This window comes from Natator depressus, chromosome 8 (assembly GCF_965152275.1).
Source record: "Natator depressus isolate rNatDep1 chromosome 8, rNatDep2.hap1, whole genome shotgun sequence".
NCBI lineage: Eukaryota > Metazoa > Chordata > Testudines > Cheloniidae > Natator > Natator depressus.
The window spans coordinates 35,661,775-35,678,629 of NC_134241.1; the positions used below are offsets into that span (position 1 = coordinate 35,661,775).

A 16,855-nucleotide genomic window follows, 5' to 3' on the forward strand; every position below is an offset into this window, starting at 1 on the left:
AAACTCAGGACCAGCATAGAAGTGAAGTGCACGTCTTGGACAGAGAGCATGCTTGGAAACTGTTCAGTGGCAATAGGTAACTTGTATTAGAAAAGGGAATTTAGATATTACAGACATGTAGAGCCTGAGATTGGATTTGGTGGAACTTGGGACCGGAAGGAGATGTTGAGGTCACCTTTATGCTTGTAGGCTGGCTTCTCCACACAGGTTCAAATCCTGCGAGCTATGCCACTGCAATGTTTTGGGCACCACCCAGACCAGTAAGGAGTTCTGTCACCACCTGCCCTGTAACCTGGGGGGCCTAACACTAGGCTGCCATGGCTCAGAGCTCTGACACCAGTAGCCAGCCTATGAGCGTAAGTTTTCACCCTGGCTTCCACCAGCCTAGTAACCCCTGGCAGGGTGACCTCAACAGCCCTTCCAGTGGCAAGTCCCCCCAAATCTGTCTCCCCCAAGTTCTTAACTACCCAACACTTGGATTTTCCACCTCTAGTTCGTCACCCCCAATGGAGTGAAACCAGCCCCCAGCCTTCAGTTCACTTTGCCACACACACTCCACACACAACAGAGACCTGGTGGGGATAAAAATATTACAGAATACTGCCAGAACATTACAGGCTTTCATAAAAGACCTGACACAATACATTTTTATACACAGTAACATCAGATACAACCAGTTGATTCAATTGCTTATTCTTTGGGGTTCAGAACCTCTGTTCTCTCTTTGGGGTGTCTGGACTCCGATTGTCACACCCATTCTCACACATATATACACTGATCCTTTGATGGCCCCATCACAAGGTCCAGCATATCTCTACTCTCCCTGCTGGACTGAGGACTACTTTTTTTCTTGCAACAACTGCATGCTCTGGGCCCTAGAGTTATTCCAGAAACCACAACATCTGATATACAAAAGCATACAGGTGCTGAAAGGAAAAACTTTCAAATAATCAAAGGTTGGGTGGGCATGGAGGAGAGGTGGTTGGGCTGTTGGAAGACAGGGAGGGGACAGAGTATTGAAAATCCAGAAACCAATAACAGCAGTGGATTTTTTAAATGAAATCCTGGGAAGTAATCTAATTAATTTTTCAACCCAAACAGTAATACAGATGTTAATCCTCTTGGCAATTGTGTTCCAGGAATGAGTTGTATCATGGGACACTGCATGGTCTCAACCACACTGTACAACTCACATACACTTGTGAAATTAAACTGAATTTCACCAGTGATCTGTTGTTTCTGTTAAGATATGGCTGTAACAAGCAGGAGAGATACATAGTTATTTGTAATGGAAGACTTTTCAGCGCCAATGAAATCAGTCACTTGCAACAGATTAACAGTACACTTTTAGAGAGAAGTAATTTATCCAAACTGATCAGGTCCGTAAAACTGTTCAGAATGGAGTCTGGGGAAAAGCTAAGATTCAGACTGCCTCAAATCAGTTCAACCCAAATATCCTCAACCAATCACATGGCTAGGGGCATTTATTCTTCTTGTATGAATACAGTAGGCCAAGGTCTGCCCTCAGTTACTTGGGTGCAGATCCACTGAAATCAATGGAGTAACTGGATTTCTAACTGCATAACTGAGAGGAGAATTTGGTCCATTATATCATCTTGTGAACCCGATGGGAGGAAGAACCAAAAAAAGACTTGTACCATGAATAAGTCAATATGTCCCAGTAGCATGTATTATTTATACAGCATTCCGGGTTGTTGGGGTTTGTCCCTTAATTAGCATTCTCTAGAAAATTTCTCATAGAAATTAGGCAAGAAAAACCCTGCTGAAGTTGCTAGGGTGGAATGTTCCACCAGGAGACACTAAGTGTCCTCACTACACTATACCTGGTATTCCCCAGCAACTGCAAAGGTATAGGAGGTAAAACCAGAAGGAAAGTAAGAATGGCATCAGGTGCTAGGAATGCTAGAGTCATGCCCTGGTATTAGGATAAAAAGTATTTTATAAAAAGCAAAGAGAAAATAATTTGGGATTTGAGCCTGTCTTAGCCTACCACTTTTGGAAGTATCTAATATAGAAAAAATGATTCTCTTTCTGAGGGTCTAAACGGGAGACAAACAGCAGTAGTTACTTGAGAAGCCAGAGAGTGTCAAAATCCATCTGGTTTTGTTTCTTTTTATCAACGTGCAAAAATAAATCAGAAATATTTCATTTTGCACACTGCGAACATTCGTTCTAAAGCAGTGATCCAAAAAGGGGTGGGGGGGGGGGAATCTCCATTCACTCCGCTCTGCACTGTGAACCTCTATGACACGGGCTGCACATGTCCTGCATGTCAAACTTCCGCTGAACTGAACACGGGTTCTGGGGAGGGAATGAATGCAGCACACACAGATATTCACACTGCAGGCAAGAGAGGAGACTTTTAGCATAGTCATTATTACAGGTGACAGGAATAGAGAATTTCTTACCTATTCTGTCCTTTCTGCATCCTAGTGCCACCACTACAGGCATCTTCCTTCAACATTCATTAGAGACGATGACATCAAGAATCTCCCAAGCTTTGGTGCCTCCATGTGCTTTCCTTGGCCGATACTGGGTTAGGTAGCATGTCCTCTGAGAAGCAGTTAATCAAGTTCCTCCTCAACTGGGATAAAATTTACCCCTGTGCAGAAGGCCAGCCCAAACCTTCTGCACTAGCTCTAAGGGGTTAAGGTGGGACCTAAATGGTGCTGAGGTCCTGTGCTGACTCTGCACAGAGGTGATTTTTTTTCAGTTGTGATGCAGACTCATACAGACGATTTGTTGTTGGAGCATGCGGTCTGATCTGATGTTCTCTGGCCTCCCCATTACGTCAAATCATCATATGTCCTCTTTTGGGATGAACTCACATTTGGATTGGGTTGTTTAGCTCAGCTTTTTTGCTTTCCCCTTCCCTGTATTTTTGCCTGATGGGGAATGCTGTGCATATTCTGTTCTGGTAGAAGCATGGAAAGGGAAAGCCGCACCTTTACACGCCTGGATTTCATCAGTATAGCCCCTTTCACTTGGTCAAATGTTCCAAGTTCTCCAGTTCAATCATGTTGTGGTTGGAATCATTAATGAAAATGTACATTCCACCTTGGGAAGTCATCGAACTTGAGAAATACAAGAGGGGCCATGACCTGACCGGAGGGGACCAAAGATTGGGAGATTTTCATTGTCAGTGTCTATAACTCCAGTGTGACTAATGGTGAAGGAGGAGCTACTATACTGTCGCAACTGGTGGCACCAGCACAAAAACAGCAGGGATAGCTAAAATAGGCAAGAAGCATGATTTTATTTTGCTGAGGTGAGCAGTGCTCTACAGGCCTCAGGCATTGCTCACCTCACAAATAGGAAACATCACTCTTTTGAGCTGTCAGGACCGGCTGCCCCAGTCTCAGAAATGCAACATGAACCTCCCTTCGGTGGATTTTGTGAACCAATTTTAGTTGACGTAATCACATTTTTAGCATTTAATTTTGAAAAAAACATTTTTTCCTGGAATATATAAACAGCAAATTCATTTAGATTTTAGTCAGATCTAAAAAATCATGGCTGGCCTAACAAGATACTTTTGGTAGCAGCTCAGAAAGTTCTGACAGTCTCTTTTTCACAGTTGGTGTTATGAATTCCATACAAACAGCAAGCAATCTGTTCTCCATTTGATCACTGATGTGGAGTATTGCATGTGTAAAGGCCGAGCCTGCGTTTTGAGAGATTTAATACAAATTTGCCAAAGCAGCTAGATGTGATTTTTATTGCTTGTGGATGAATCTGTTCAAGATTTTTTTCTGCTGGGTGAACATATTTGTTCATAGCAGGTGGGGAGGAAGGGGAAGTGATCCGATTCTACCTTGAGACCAGGGAAAATGATATTTTCATAGAGAATTTTCACTATTCACAATTTTTGCTGCAAAAATGTTAATTTTTTCAGATGCAAACCCTGCCTTTTATTTAATGGGAAAAAGGAGGGATGGTGGTGGGAGAGGCAAATCTACAAAATGAGTTAGTTTTTTCCCCACAGCTTTCATCTATACTGCAACCCTTTTTCCTCTGGATCAAATCCCACCCTCACTGTGCAGCACAATTCAATGCATGACTGTTGAAAATAATCTAGGTTGGTTCCATGAAGTCTCATTAAATTGATGGCTGATAACATAATCCCTTCATGTTACATAAGCTCACTGGGACAGTGACAGAAAAAAAATAATGTAAAAATATACAACAATTTTATGTTTAATTTATATTATAAGATCTTTGTGGTAGGGCCAGTCAATTTTTGTCTCTAAAGTGCCATGCACACCTATGATGCCATACGAATAATAAATAATAGTCCTCATCATCATTCTAAAACAATGACATTATGGATAAATCATTTAATGTCAAGTAATTCAGACACAGTCACAGTTCCAGCCATGGGTACTATAGCAAACACATGGACAGTGAAGAATGGATGAAGTAGAGAAGACAGCTAAAGATCCAGCATAGTAATGTTTATTGCCTAATAATGACACTTGGAATGGACAAAGAAAACAAGACAGAAGTAAACTAAAAAGGGATGTCAAAAATCCTCAATTCTAAATGTTATTTAAAAGTGTATTTGTAATAGCAGCACCAGTTTCTCTATAATTCCTTCTCCAAAATCAAGTCACTTTCTGTAGCACAGAATTGCCTGCTGGGAGGATGTGACTCAGTCCTGGCAGGCTGCTTCTGGCCTACTCTGGAGCAGAGGCTACTACCTGTGCCGAATTCTGCCCAGTGTTGTGGCAGTTTGGAAAGGTGGACAAATATCCATTGGGGGATGTGCTGAAACCACCAAACCCCTTTGCACTTGGAGCCCAATCTGAAATGGGTGCTGACCCTCTCTTGCAAGATACCCAGCCCCACCATTTCCATTCAAACCAGTGGGAGTTGGGAGCACCCAGGACTGGACCCTGGGGAAGAAAGGATTGGGGTCCCCAGGAGACAAAGCCCACTCTCATTATGCTAGTGTCTAGTGATTTGCACCGGATAGCTGAGAGACGACTTTAGCCCCCGGACCCTAGAGGTGAGTGGCTCATGCCCCAGTGAGCCCATCAAATGGAATTAAAGTGTCTTAACCACGTAGGTCTACTCTCTGCTATACTGAGCTAACATATCTCTCTGGCTGCACTGAATCTGGACTAAAGATATATAAGCAGAGAGAAAAACAGTTCAGGGCACTTATCAGATCCCCTGTGGATCTCTGTGTGCACAGCTGGGCACCATATTGCACAAAGGAAGGCATTCACTTAGAAACGATACAACACAAGGCAACAGCAGGTCTCAGGGATCTGCAGGAAGCGATAAAGGAAATGTTTACAGAACGGAGGTAGCTTTTACTGGAAATTTAAACCAAATTCTGCTCTCAGTTACCCACGCATAACCCCACTGAAGCCGAAGTGGTTACATGGGTGCAACTGTGAGAAGAATATGGCCCCTGGAGGAATGTGACAGAGGTTTGCCAAGAGGCATCAGCATAGTCACCAGGCCAAATCCTGCTGTCTTAAACAACCAAAACTGCACTGGGAGTTCTGACTGAGTAAGAACTTGGGGCAATATGATGCCATTCATTTTTACGCCAGCTCCTTCAATACAGAAACATGGCATAGCCCTGAATAAGGAGGGTGGGCCTTGGCTCTTTATGGTTTTGCACACTGAGTAAGTGTTTTAAAACCAAATGGCAATGTAAAAATTAGAGAGTAAATAGAGAACTCCGCCAGAACTATGCCACACACAGAAAACAAATGAGAGGGGACGCAGTACAAGGGAAGATGACTGCAGCACAAAATGTGAACTCAAGAGACCCCTGCACTGTACTTCTGGAGAGAGAGTTAAGGGGGATGCAGGACAAAAAAGCGGGATTATGATCATCTAGAAAGGAGCCATGTGTTTCGCCAAATGGGGTTTTCCTGTTCCTAAAATTATCGAATGGTAAAATTTTCAAAAGCATCTAAGTCCCTAAGACTCAGATCCTTTAATACCTTTGAGGGTCTGGGCCTAAGGTGCTTTTGAAAATGTTAGCCTATATTCCTTGAGCTGGATCAATGCCCAATGAAGTCAATGGCAAGACACTCCCCAATTGACTTCACTACGCTTCCAGAATATTTCAGCTGACTTTAATTGATTTACCTTTTGAAACCAACTTCTTTCAAATCACGTACGTTTTGTGAGAAAAGCATGACTCTGACTCCAATCCCCCACTGCCCTTCTTGTTCCCCAGTGGCCAAAATTCTAGACTTTCTGTTACCAGAATATTTGTCCGTTACCAAGCTACATTTGCTGGTTACCTTTCAAACTTACACAAACCCCAGCTCTTCAAGTTAAATACAGAAAAAACATTTGCAGTGAGGAGACATATAGCAATTTAGTATTCCAGTAATGCCTTGCACATCGTGCTTCTTGTCATGACAAAGAAAAACGTGCTGCTACAAATACATGTGTGTTTTTATAGGTTCACATTTGGGTTTTTTTGATCCAAATATCCTTCTGGGTACCAGTAAAAAGAGCAGAACAGCTGATTTTTTAATCATCCCATTAAAGCCATAATGTTAAGGACTGTGGGCAGCTCTTAATGGCTTCTGATTAACAAATGAATGGTTGTTCCATACCCTTTAATTCAAATCCAAGATGCTCTGCCAATGCAGAAAGAGGACAAGGAAGAGAAAGAAAAAAAGAAAAACAGGTCTGTCAGAGATTTCTAAATATACAAAATATACACACACTGCGTGGTTAAAGCAGGTTAGCTTTTCCTATTCATTGTCTCAGTAGCAGTAACTAGGAACACAACGTTTGCATTAATATGTTTTTAATTCCCACAAGAGGTATTGCTCCATGTAAAGAAATGTTCAAAGAGATAGCAATGGTAGTTAATCATGAATTCTCTAGAGATGAGACATGTCTGTTAGTACCTGAGATGGAATTCAGTTTTTAGTTGGAATAAACGTACACAGTTGAGAGACATATCCTGACACCAGAAAGGCCAGCATACATAGCTGCTGCAAGGATCTCGTAAAATGGTCTCCTGTACTTGCACGCCCGGAGTAGGCACTAGTCAATTTCACAAGCCGTTCTGGATGTGCAGGCCTTCAAACAGTGCCAAGCAAAAAGATACAATCTATTATCCTTAATTAATGAGGAGACTTCTGTGCACATAGTCTGAAGTCTGATCTCAGATACACAGGTGCATCCTGCAGCACGGCTTTTAAAATCCACTGACATGCATGTTGACTGTGCACGTCTATTGGCTATAGTAGTTCTTACAGGGGTGTAGTTCATTGTGTATGTACTATATGTAATTAATTATGCAAATCTGTAGCTGCTTGTGCAAGACAACAATCCCTGTGAATCTAAAAATCAGAATTGTTCTCAAAGTTTCTTTGACGTTTATACTCTTCCACCTTTGACATACACTGTGACCTTGCTTTCATTAGAAAGAACAGGAGTAGTGCTGAATTAAACAAAAATCTGATCGTATACAATTGAAACTTCAAATTAGTTAAAAATAAGGAAGCAATTTATGTTGGAGAGCTATTGCTGAGAGAAATACAGTTTCCTCAATGGACCAACAATGCAGTTAAGCTGAAAATATTCAACATAGCTGAGAATTTTTGTATATCATCACACCCAACGGGTGTTGATGATGCAGCATTATACAGGAAAACACCTTAGCAGCAGTTTTGCCTGCATGAACATTCAGACCCTGTATATACATCATTGCATATAAAGCAGAGGCCACCATACACAAAACATGACCATTCCTAATTTGTGGATGTGAATGTTATTATGCTCCAATTTCCACAGTAACCACTTTTCTGGTAGAGAAAGACAAGTTTTTCTCTGCAACTGTACTGAACTTTGGGGGATTAGCACTAACCCTTATGGACTACAGTAATAGTCTCATCTAAAGCAGGTTCCTCTTTTATACTCCATTTTTGAGTATTTTGCCATTTCCCTACCACAGAGCCTGATTCTTCCCTGCTTTGCATTTTGAGTCACCATTCATACCCGGCAAAAAGAGTGCAAAACGCTGCCATCTGGTAGTATTTCACAACTACTTTGCACAGGTATGAATGACAACACAAGGTTGAAGGGCAGGAGAAAAACGGACCCAACTAACATATTCTTCTGAACCTTTGTTTATCATGTAAACCCTGGTTCTAGATTTACTTTATTTCAGTTTTTTATCTTGTCAATTGATTTTTTAAAATATATATATATGAAGGTAATGTGCTAAGTTATGGAGCCATCTGATAAAAATGCATCAGTTGCTTGCCCAGTAATTCATCTCCCCACATGACTTATTCTAACCTTCCAAATGCCTGAGCAGCTTCAGATGGATGTGATTTAAAATATTTTCACAATATTTCCCCAGTTTACAGAAATTTTAGCAAAAAATTTTTTATCTTAAAAGTTTTCACTTGTCATTTCAGGTTTTGTGTATCCACTTTCATTTACTGGGTTTGATCTTGAGGTTTTGGTTTTGTGCCAGGGGTTTTCTTCTTCATTGTCAGTTACGATTGGTCAGTTTAGTCCGACAGTGGAATGTTTAAAAACCAAAAATTTTCTATTTGTAAATTGATACATGTTGATTTAAGAAATTTCAGTAGAAAATTTCACAAAATGAAAATCAACCTGTTTCAAAAAGTAAAGGAATGAAACCATCTTGGAAGTTCTTGAAATTTTTGTGAACTATTTTTATTTCTCAGCCAGCTCTTTATATATATATAAATGGCTTCATGTTTCAGTGTAGTAAAGATATAAGCAACTGAAAACAGGGTGTTATAATAGCAAGTTATAAGCAACTTTAACTACAGGCATCATTACCTGTGCCGCCTATAAATAAATTAAACTGCCTGGGAATCATTCCCTACTTTCTTAAATGTGGAATTTCCCCGTCCTTGGCCTCAGACAGGTGTACATCTGCAAAGGAATACCACAGCAAAGGAGGAAACATTTCAAGGGCAGGTGGAATTCTTTTAAATAAAAGAGGTGTATGTTTGAAGTTGCTCAGGGGGTCAGAATGTTACAATATGCACCTGAAAAAGAATTAGCAGGCAGAGAGCAATCGAAGTGCAACAATGTGCATGAAAAATATTTACCTTACGGCTTTGCAATTTATCATGTGGTTCTGCTATTTATCCCATGGGTAACGCCTCCACGTATGTGGTGTACATGCCCACCCACCCACGTTATATATACATATTTATATTTTATGGTGTGTCATTTGGGAGAGGAGCGAGGGTGCGACGTGCTCAGGGGAGGAGGCGAAACAGGGCGGGAAGAGGTGGAGCGGTGGCACGAAGAGGCGGAGTGGGGGCAAGGGCTTGGGAGAAGGGCTGGGTTGGGGGCGGAGAGAGGCAGAGCAGGGGCGGGGCCTTGGGGGAAGGGGTGGGGTGGGGTGCGGTAGGGGAAAGATCTGACGCAAAGCAAGGGGTCAAGCACCACCGGGCACATTGGAAAGTCCGTGCATGTGAGACTAAGAGCCAGATTTTCAAAGGTATTTAGACATCTAAAGATGCACCTATGCACCTAGTGGGATTTCAAGAGTTCTTAAGCATGTTAGGCACTCAAATCTTTTTGATATCAAAAAGATTTAGGCACCTAACCTACTTAAACAAGTCAGTAAATCCCATTAGGCACCTATTGGCATCCGTAGATGCCTAAATGTCTTTAAATATCTGGGGCTTAGTCACTTAGGCACTTTGCATTTTAGCCCTTGGATAAAATTTTTTATATATATATCTGTTAAGGTAGCATTAAGCTTGTATATTTAAACGTAGGAAATGCATAGTTCTCATAACACCAATAATTTGCCTATATTACACATATAATCATTTTGATAACTACTTAGGGTACATAGGCCCAGGTTATTCAAAAGGACACACTGCCAGATTTTCATTGGCTGAGCATCCACAGTTGGAGCCATATTTTCAAAAGTATTCAGCACTCAGAAGATCCCACGGTGACAATTATAGCCAGATGTTGGGTTTGGAGCTCTTTTGAAAATCTGGTCCTAATTGTGGTGGCTGAACCTTTCTGAAAATTCTGGCTTTAATACCTAATTTATTACACCAAACACAGTAGTCATCATTAAAAAAACATCTACTGTAGTCTGGTATTTCATACTTCTGCGGTGTTTTTGGCATTCTCCATATTTAGAATTTATACTGGTGAATTAATACCATGAGCCATAAGTACATTTTCACTGCGGCCTACTATATATGCTTGAGTTAATATTGCTACCAAACAAACATTTCCTGGCTTTTTTCAATTTAAATGTTTAACATTAACTAGGCATTCACATAGCTATGTTTTTGCGATATGTACTATACAAATGTACAGCTACTACATCCTTGGATAGTCAAACACAGTCCAGTTAGCTGAGACAGAATCAGCTGATCTAAAGTATCTTTATACCATTACCTTTCTACTGGCACATGGTCAACAGTGTTCCGCACCAATATGCATTCACCAGCTAGGCATTTGTTAACACAATCTCAGAGAGGGCGACTGAAGGCACTGCACATTTATGGCAAAAACCTTGTATCTGAGCCATATGAACTAATTTCATATTCGGTGAAGGATTTGGGGGCACATTTCCTGGCTCTCATACTTTTTTGTGTTGATCACATTGCAGGAAATACAACAACAGGGAAAAGTTGATGTTAAAATAAAAATAATTTCAACCCCGAGCTGCCCAACAACATTTAGAATGAAAGTAAAAGGTTGATATATATATATAGAGAGAGGGACAGACAGCGTAAAAACTGAGGGAAGTTTTTTCAGTTTAATGTATCCAAGTTGGCTGCTGCTCTTACTGCTCCAGCTCTGCTATTGGCCAACATCAAATCACTCTACGAGCTAAACCTCCTCACAGAAGATCACTGAAGCAGCAGCACCAGTACAGGACTTAATAAAGCATATGGGCACATGAGGGCTGGGATCTTAAAGATATTTAGGTGCCTAAAGATGCAGATAGGTGTTTTTTCCAAAAGGCCTAAGCACTAGGACTTAGACATGTACCTCACTTGGATGCTTTTGTACATTCCAGCATCTTTAGGCATCTAAGTGCCTTTGAAAATCTGGCCCTTAGAAACCAACTGTCACTGAAATTCAATGGCAGTTGGGTACCTAACTCCCCTAGACTCTTGAAAAATCCCACCACTGAGACTCAATTCATGCCTGGTGTAATTCCATGCAGATTGAGCAGAAAAGCAGTATTCCCTTGTGCTGAGAAAGAGACTTCAAGAAGCACTGTTTTATTGCAAAATGATGACTTCTCTTAAGTAATTTCCCTAATCTACTCCAGAGCTGGGTGGACTGTAAGAGGGCTGTGAGGAGAGAACAAGGTACCCAGTGAACCAGCCTCCCATGGAAGACAAGACAAACTGTATATGCACAGTTGGGGACAATTTGAGGGGGGTTGGGAGGGGTGTACGTGAAAACAGCTCCCCCTGTGGCATGTTAGGGAAGTAAAGGTTTTGAGTTTTTAAATCCCTCTCCTGTTCTCTTCTTTTGGTCGCAACAAAGGGGTCTAACAGCCCTCCTCAGCCTGGGGCTTTGGGCATTACAGTCCACTTGCAGCCATTTTTCAACCTGCAGGGCATTCGTTCCCACCTCAGCTTGCAGACACACAGTTTAAAGGAGTTACTTTAAGGAATTAAGCCTCACAACCCCTTATTTTATAGAAGGAAAAATTGAAGCTCGAAAAGGTGAAGACCAAAATTTTCACAGTTGAGTTCTTAAACTTAGGCACATCAGTCAATATTTGGAATCGAAATGCTGCATTTTCAGAGATACTAAGCACCTCTTCAAGTCAAACCACTTATATTTAGGTGCCCAACTATGGATTTAGGTGCATGCCTTTAGACACCCAAGTTTGCAAATTTTGGTCTAAGTGACTTGCCAAAGGTCACACAGCAAGTCAATGTCACACGCAAAAACAGAGGCCAGTTCTCTTCAATCCCAGGCCAGTGATTTTACAATCAGCCAGTGTGTCTTTTCTTACTACTCTAGTATCACAATACACAACACTAAGGGCCTGCTTCTGTTCCCATGGAGTCACTGGAAACAGGAAGCAAGCTCTACACAAGCTTATATTGCTGCAGCTGTGTCAGACGGTGAATACACTAGCCTGAGCAGTGCTGAAATACATGGGAGATGATGGCGCTGGTAAGTGATGATCTGAATCAAGTGTAGATGGGCCGGGCCTCTCCTCCACATTGGAGCCACAATGGGAAAGGGCAGTGAACAGATGTGAAGAAGGAATGCTAGTGTTTAAAATTTATGTGTCTACCTTCTACGATGCTCCAGAGCAGAAAAATTGGAGGAAACTGCCATGAAATATGGGATGCAAGTGAACGTGTTCCAAAAAAGAGCAAACCTTACTGAATCAAACAGCTGGAAGATGATGCATGGCCCTGATCTGCACTTCCAACCAAAGCCAACGTGAGGACAATTCCACGCCCATCACATGCTGATCCCAAGGTACATTGGACAGATTTTGTATGACAAGTAGGTTTAGAAGTGAACTGTCTACACTGGCACTTTACAGCGCTGAAACTTGCTGCGCTCAGGGGTGTGTTTTTCACACCCCTGAGTGAGAAAGTTGCAGCACTGTAAATTGCCCGTGTAGACAAGCCCTGACTGCCACAGTACAGAAATATTCATCATTGGGTCAGCACTTCACTCCTTAGAATTAAGTAACTCATATGCCTTATGCTGGCCTCCTACCCAGGGATGAATCTCACCCATGGCATATAAATCATACAAATAGCAAATAATTAATTTGATTGTAAGTGCTATCACTGTCTTGTGGTGTCATTAGCAAAACCTTGGGTAAGGAAAGGCGTTTGTACAGAGTATATGTTTTTAAATTGAGAGATTATTCCTTTAACTAAAACAATAATATGCTAAAATAGCGTTGGCTGGAAAACTACTGTTGGAAGCACTTTCTTTGTCTATTGTGACATCACAGATGAGCTTTGCTGTGTATTTTCTCTGCAGCTGGGGTGGGTATAAGAATGGCAGACCTATGGTTATACAATCCCTGTTGATTTTCTGGTCACATTTTGCTTTAAAAATGTCAGGCAAGCATCTCCATGTGACTAACAATTCAAGACAAGATGGCCTTCACGGAACTGTAGATTTCTGGGAAGGTATCTTTGCTGTAGCTCCCCGAGTGCCTAAAAAGCAAAGGCCAGGTGGTCAGTGCTCTTATAAACTATCCTCTTCAAAGCAGCTTTGGGTTCAAAGCAGCTGAGTGGAACTGGCCTCCACAGCCCAACGGGTCTGAGAAAGAAAACCAGATGGAAAAAATCTGAGGGCAAGCATATAAAATTCTTGATAATAAAGTCAATTCTCATTTCACAAGGGTTCAACTTTGCTCCAAAAAGTCTGGAGAACAATCCACGCTCTCCCCATAGAAACACGAGGAAAGGAGATGATGCGCTGAAGAGAATGGAATGATGGATAATACTTCAAATCCCAGGGTGCAATTGGCCCATAACTTTTCATTAATTGCATAGCAATTTAGCTCGCTCAGTACCTTATTAATAAAAAGAACATAGCAGGTTTTTGCTGGTACTGAAATATCCTGCAAATGGCAGTGTATTAGCAGGCTCCTGTGATTACTATGTAATTAACCTTAGTAGGTCCCAATGTATAACCTGCACTGTGGTTCAAGACTGAGAAATAACCCTGTCATTATGATAAACCACTAACTCCCTGTAATTACCCGGCCACAACATGCCACAGTAATTACCCTACAATTAAACGGTCCGCAGTTATCATATCACCAAAGGGTAGATGTGTGATGACTGTGGAATTTAAAGTGTTACAATGTTGCTGTTGAATTCAGATGAATAAGAGACAGAGGAGGTAAAAGAGAAAGGACAATGAAAAGGGTATACAAGTTTGTTCTTTTTATGAGAACATACTTCCTGTAATCCAGATCTGTACCAAACAGAAGTAAATGTTCTGCCCTTTACTCTTCTCCCTATATCCCGGTTATCACATAGGAAATAAACTGTTGAATAAATTAAGTGGTGTGTATAGAAAGGGTGAAATTCAGGTGTATGTACCACTGAAGACCCACTAAAGCCCTACATTGAGGACTTATGTAGTGCATGGGAATGAATTTTGCCTCAAATGCATAAAACCAGCACAGAGCGTGAGTCCAAATCATATCTGTTCTGAGAGGATCAAACATATATTTACAGTGCTGTTAACATGAAGACGCCTCACTTTGGGTAGGAATCCCCTTGATTTCAGAAGGGGATAGGCTGGGCCCTAAGAGACCCAATGGATTCTGCTTAATAGCAACCTCTCGGTTCCCAGTTAAAAGCTGCTATTATCTGGAAGTTGCCAATAAGCAACTTTTTTTCAGGGGGGATACATAAAAAAATGAGCCCAGAGCAATGACGCATTGTACAGTACACTAGTTGTGAAACTGTTTATTCACTTTCAGCACGAAGAAAACCAAACATGGCACACAGTAATGGACATCTGATGTACCACAATGCTTAGAGCAAATTTAGGAAATTACAGTTTGCTGTATGTCACAAGAAATACTGTAAAGTGGAACACTACTCTACAGTACTGTATGAAGCAAACGCTTTTGAAAAACCCCAGAGAAAATGTATCAAACACCTGCAGTACAATGTCTCTGTATGCTGAACAGTACTGTACTGAGTGCTCCTTATGTGTCACACAAATTAAAGCAGCAAAAGATTTTATAACAAATACAAAAAATTATACCAGTAAAAATGTTTTTTAAGAACAAAATTTGTCCAATGTTCTCTGCATTCTGCACGTTGCCACCTCCACCTGCAAATCTTTCTGAGGTTTGCATGCAGCGTCAGAACCGTTCTCAAAGCCACGACTCTGGCATATCCTGCCAAAAATATCCCCAGCACATAGCTGCTCCGTGGGGGAATGCTCTTCGGGTTCATCATCAGAGACACTATCCTCTGGTGCCTCATCAGCCTAGTGGGGCTTTCCAGCCACTGCTGTCTCCAGGAGTTTAGCATAAGAAAGCTCCCCTTCTATCTCCAGATGACTGTCAGACTCAACAATGGCCTCCAATTCCCCTGTGGTTGGGTTTTCAGGAACAGAAGCACTGGCCAGCACATCAGTGTCAGTTGGTGAAAACCTGCCGTTTCTGAAGTAGTTTAGAACAGTCTGGGGAGAACAGAGGCCTCTGACTCTGTAGCAAGATGAAGTTAATCAGATCTGGGTTTTTTGGCAACATCCACCGCTCGCAGGTGTGGGTCAGTGTCCAGAGAGGCAATAACTTGTGCATTAAGACAAGCACAGCAATGACCTTTGACATTTTTAATGACACATGTTCATTGGCTGCATGACTGAGGTTGTGTTCAGAGGCAAGAATTTTAACACGACCTGTGACACCTCTACATTAGCTGAATGAGCCAGGCAATTGTCAATTAAGCAGCACATGTATCAAGCAGCACATGTATTGTAGCTGTAGCTCCCTGTTCCTTCCCTTGCTCTGTCGCCAGCTGACTTGCTTTCTGTTTCAGCATCATCCCAGAGAGTCAAGCACCCTGGCCAACCTTCTGCTGAAACCGGAGCCATAGGGCTTCACCAGCATCTGACTCCTTTCCCTCACATTGGCACTTGTGGCCTCAGTTTGCTGTGCTCCTGTGAGATGTTCTGGCTGTTCTTGTGAATACATGAGACAACAGACTTTGAGACACCAAACCACTCAGCTACTCTCACTTGCTTAGCACCAGGCTCACGTAGGCCCCCCAGGACCCAAACTTTATCAGTGAAAGCTAGGTTCACATGTTTGGAAGCCATAGCACACACTTGAAGCACTCAGCTGTGCTTACTCAAAGGAATGGGTCCTGGCAATATGTTGCAATTAACTGGAAGTTGCTGTTAAATCTATGGTATTTATTATTATGACTGATCATCCTACAAACAAGATCAATCTCCACTGATAAATCTGGATGGCCCTATTTCTGGAAGATAGTACTAATCAGCTGAAAAGGAGAGCTTTGGGGAAGATTAGATGCCAATTAGCAGAGCGAGTGTGGGAATACGCAATGCTGTATCCAGTTTGTTTCCAGGTCAATGATGGTAGACATTCCAACATTCTGGAGCAACTGCACAAGGCTGAGAAATTCATCGAGACGTGTAATGGGGATGTGGTGTCTGACACCGGGCTTGCAGGTGGAAACTGTTTCAGAATCAGAAGATCCTCTAGGAAGGCAGTTTTCCCAGGAAAGAGTGACCGGTGAGGAGGCCATCCTATCTTGTATATGGAAAGGAACCTTATGATGGTGCAGGGAGCATGCTGATGAGATTATTGTACAGAACATAACCAGTGAGCGTCCAGGTAAAGGGTTGATAGAAAATGTGGATCCCAAGGGGACCTTCTTAGATTAATAAATGTCTATCCCCGCATCTACTACCAGAAAGCAAAGCATTCTTTGAATTTATAAAAAGAACGAGGAATACTTGTGGCACCCTAGAGACTAAAAAATTTATTTGGGCATAAGCTTTCGTGGGCTAAAACCCACTTCATCAGATGCATGGAGTGGAAAATACAGTAAGAAGATATATATATATAGAGAGAGAGAGAGAGAGAGATGAAAAGATGGGGATTGCCTTACCAACTCTAACGAGACAAATCAATTAAAGTGGGCTATTATCATCAGGAGGAAAAATCACTTTTATAGTGATAACCAGGATGGCTCATTTCAAACAGTTGACAAGAAGGTGTGAGGAACAGTAGGGGGGAAAATTAGCATGGGGATATAGTTTTTAGTTTTTGTAATGACCCATCCACTCCCAGCCTTTATTCAGGCCTAATTTTGATGATGTCCAG

The 16,855-nt window shown here is 41.7% G+C and overlaps 1 protein-coding gene across 3 annotated transcripts in view; it reads right to left on the bottom strand.

Moving 5' to 3' along the window:
- NRG2 (neuregulin 2) overlaps window positions 1-16,855 on the bottom strand; it is a 306,149-nt gene that overhangs the window by 20,962 nt on the left and 268,332 nt on the right. For 2 of the 3 annotated variants that reach the window (XM_074960739.1, XM_074960740.1), the window contains exon 7: window positions 6,612-6,635. The exons of the other annotated variant lie outside the window; for it this stretch is intronic. In XM_074960739.1, coding sequence (XP_074816840.1) covers window positions 6,612-6,635 — 24 coding nt within the window. The remainder of the gene's footprint in view (window positions 1-6,611; window positions 6,636-16,855) is intronic. 3 annotated transcript variants of the gene reach the window in all.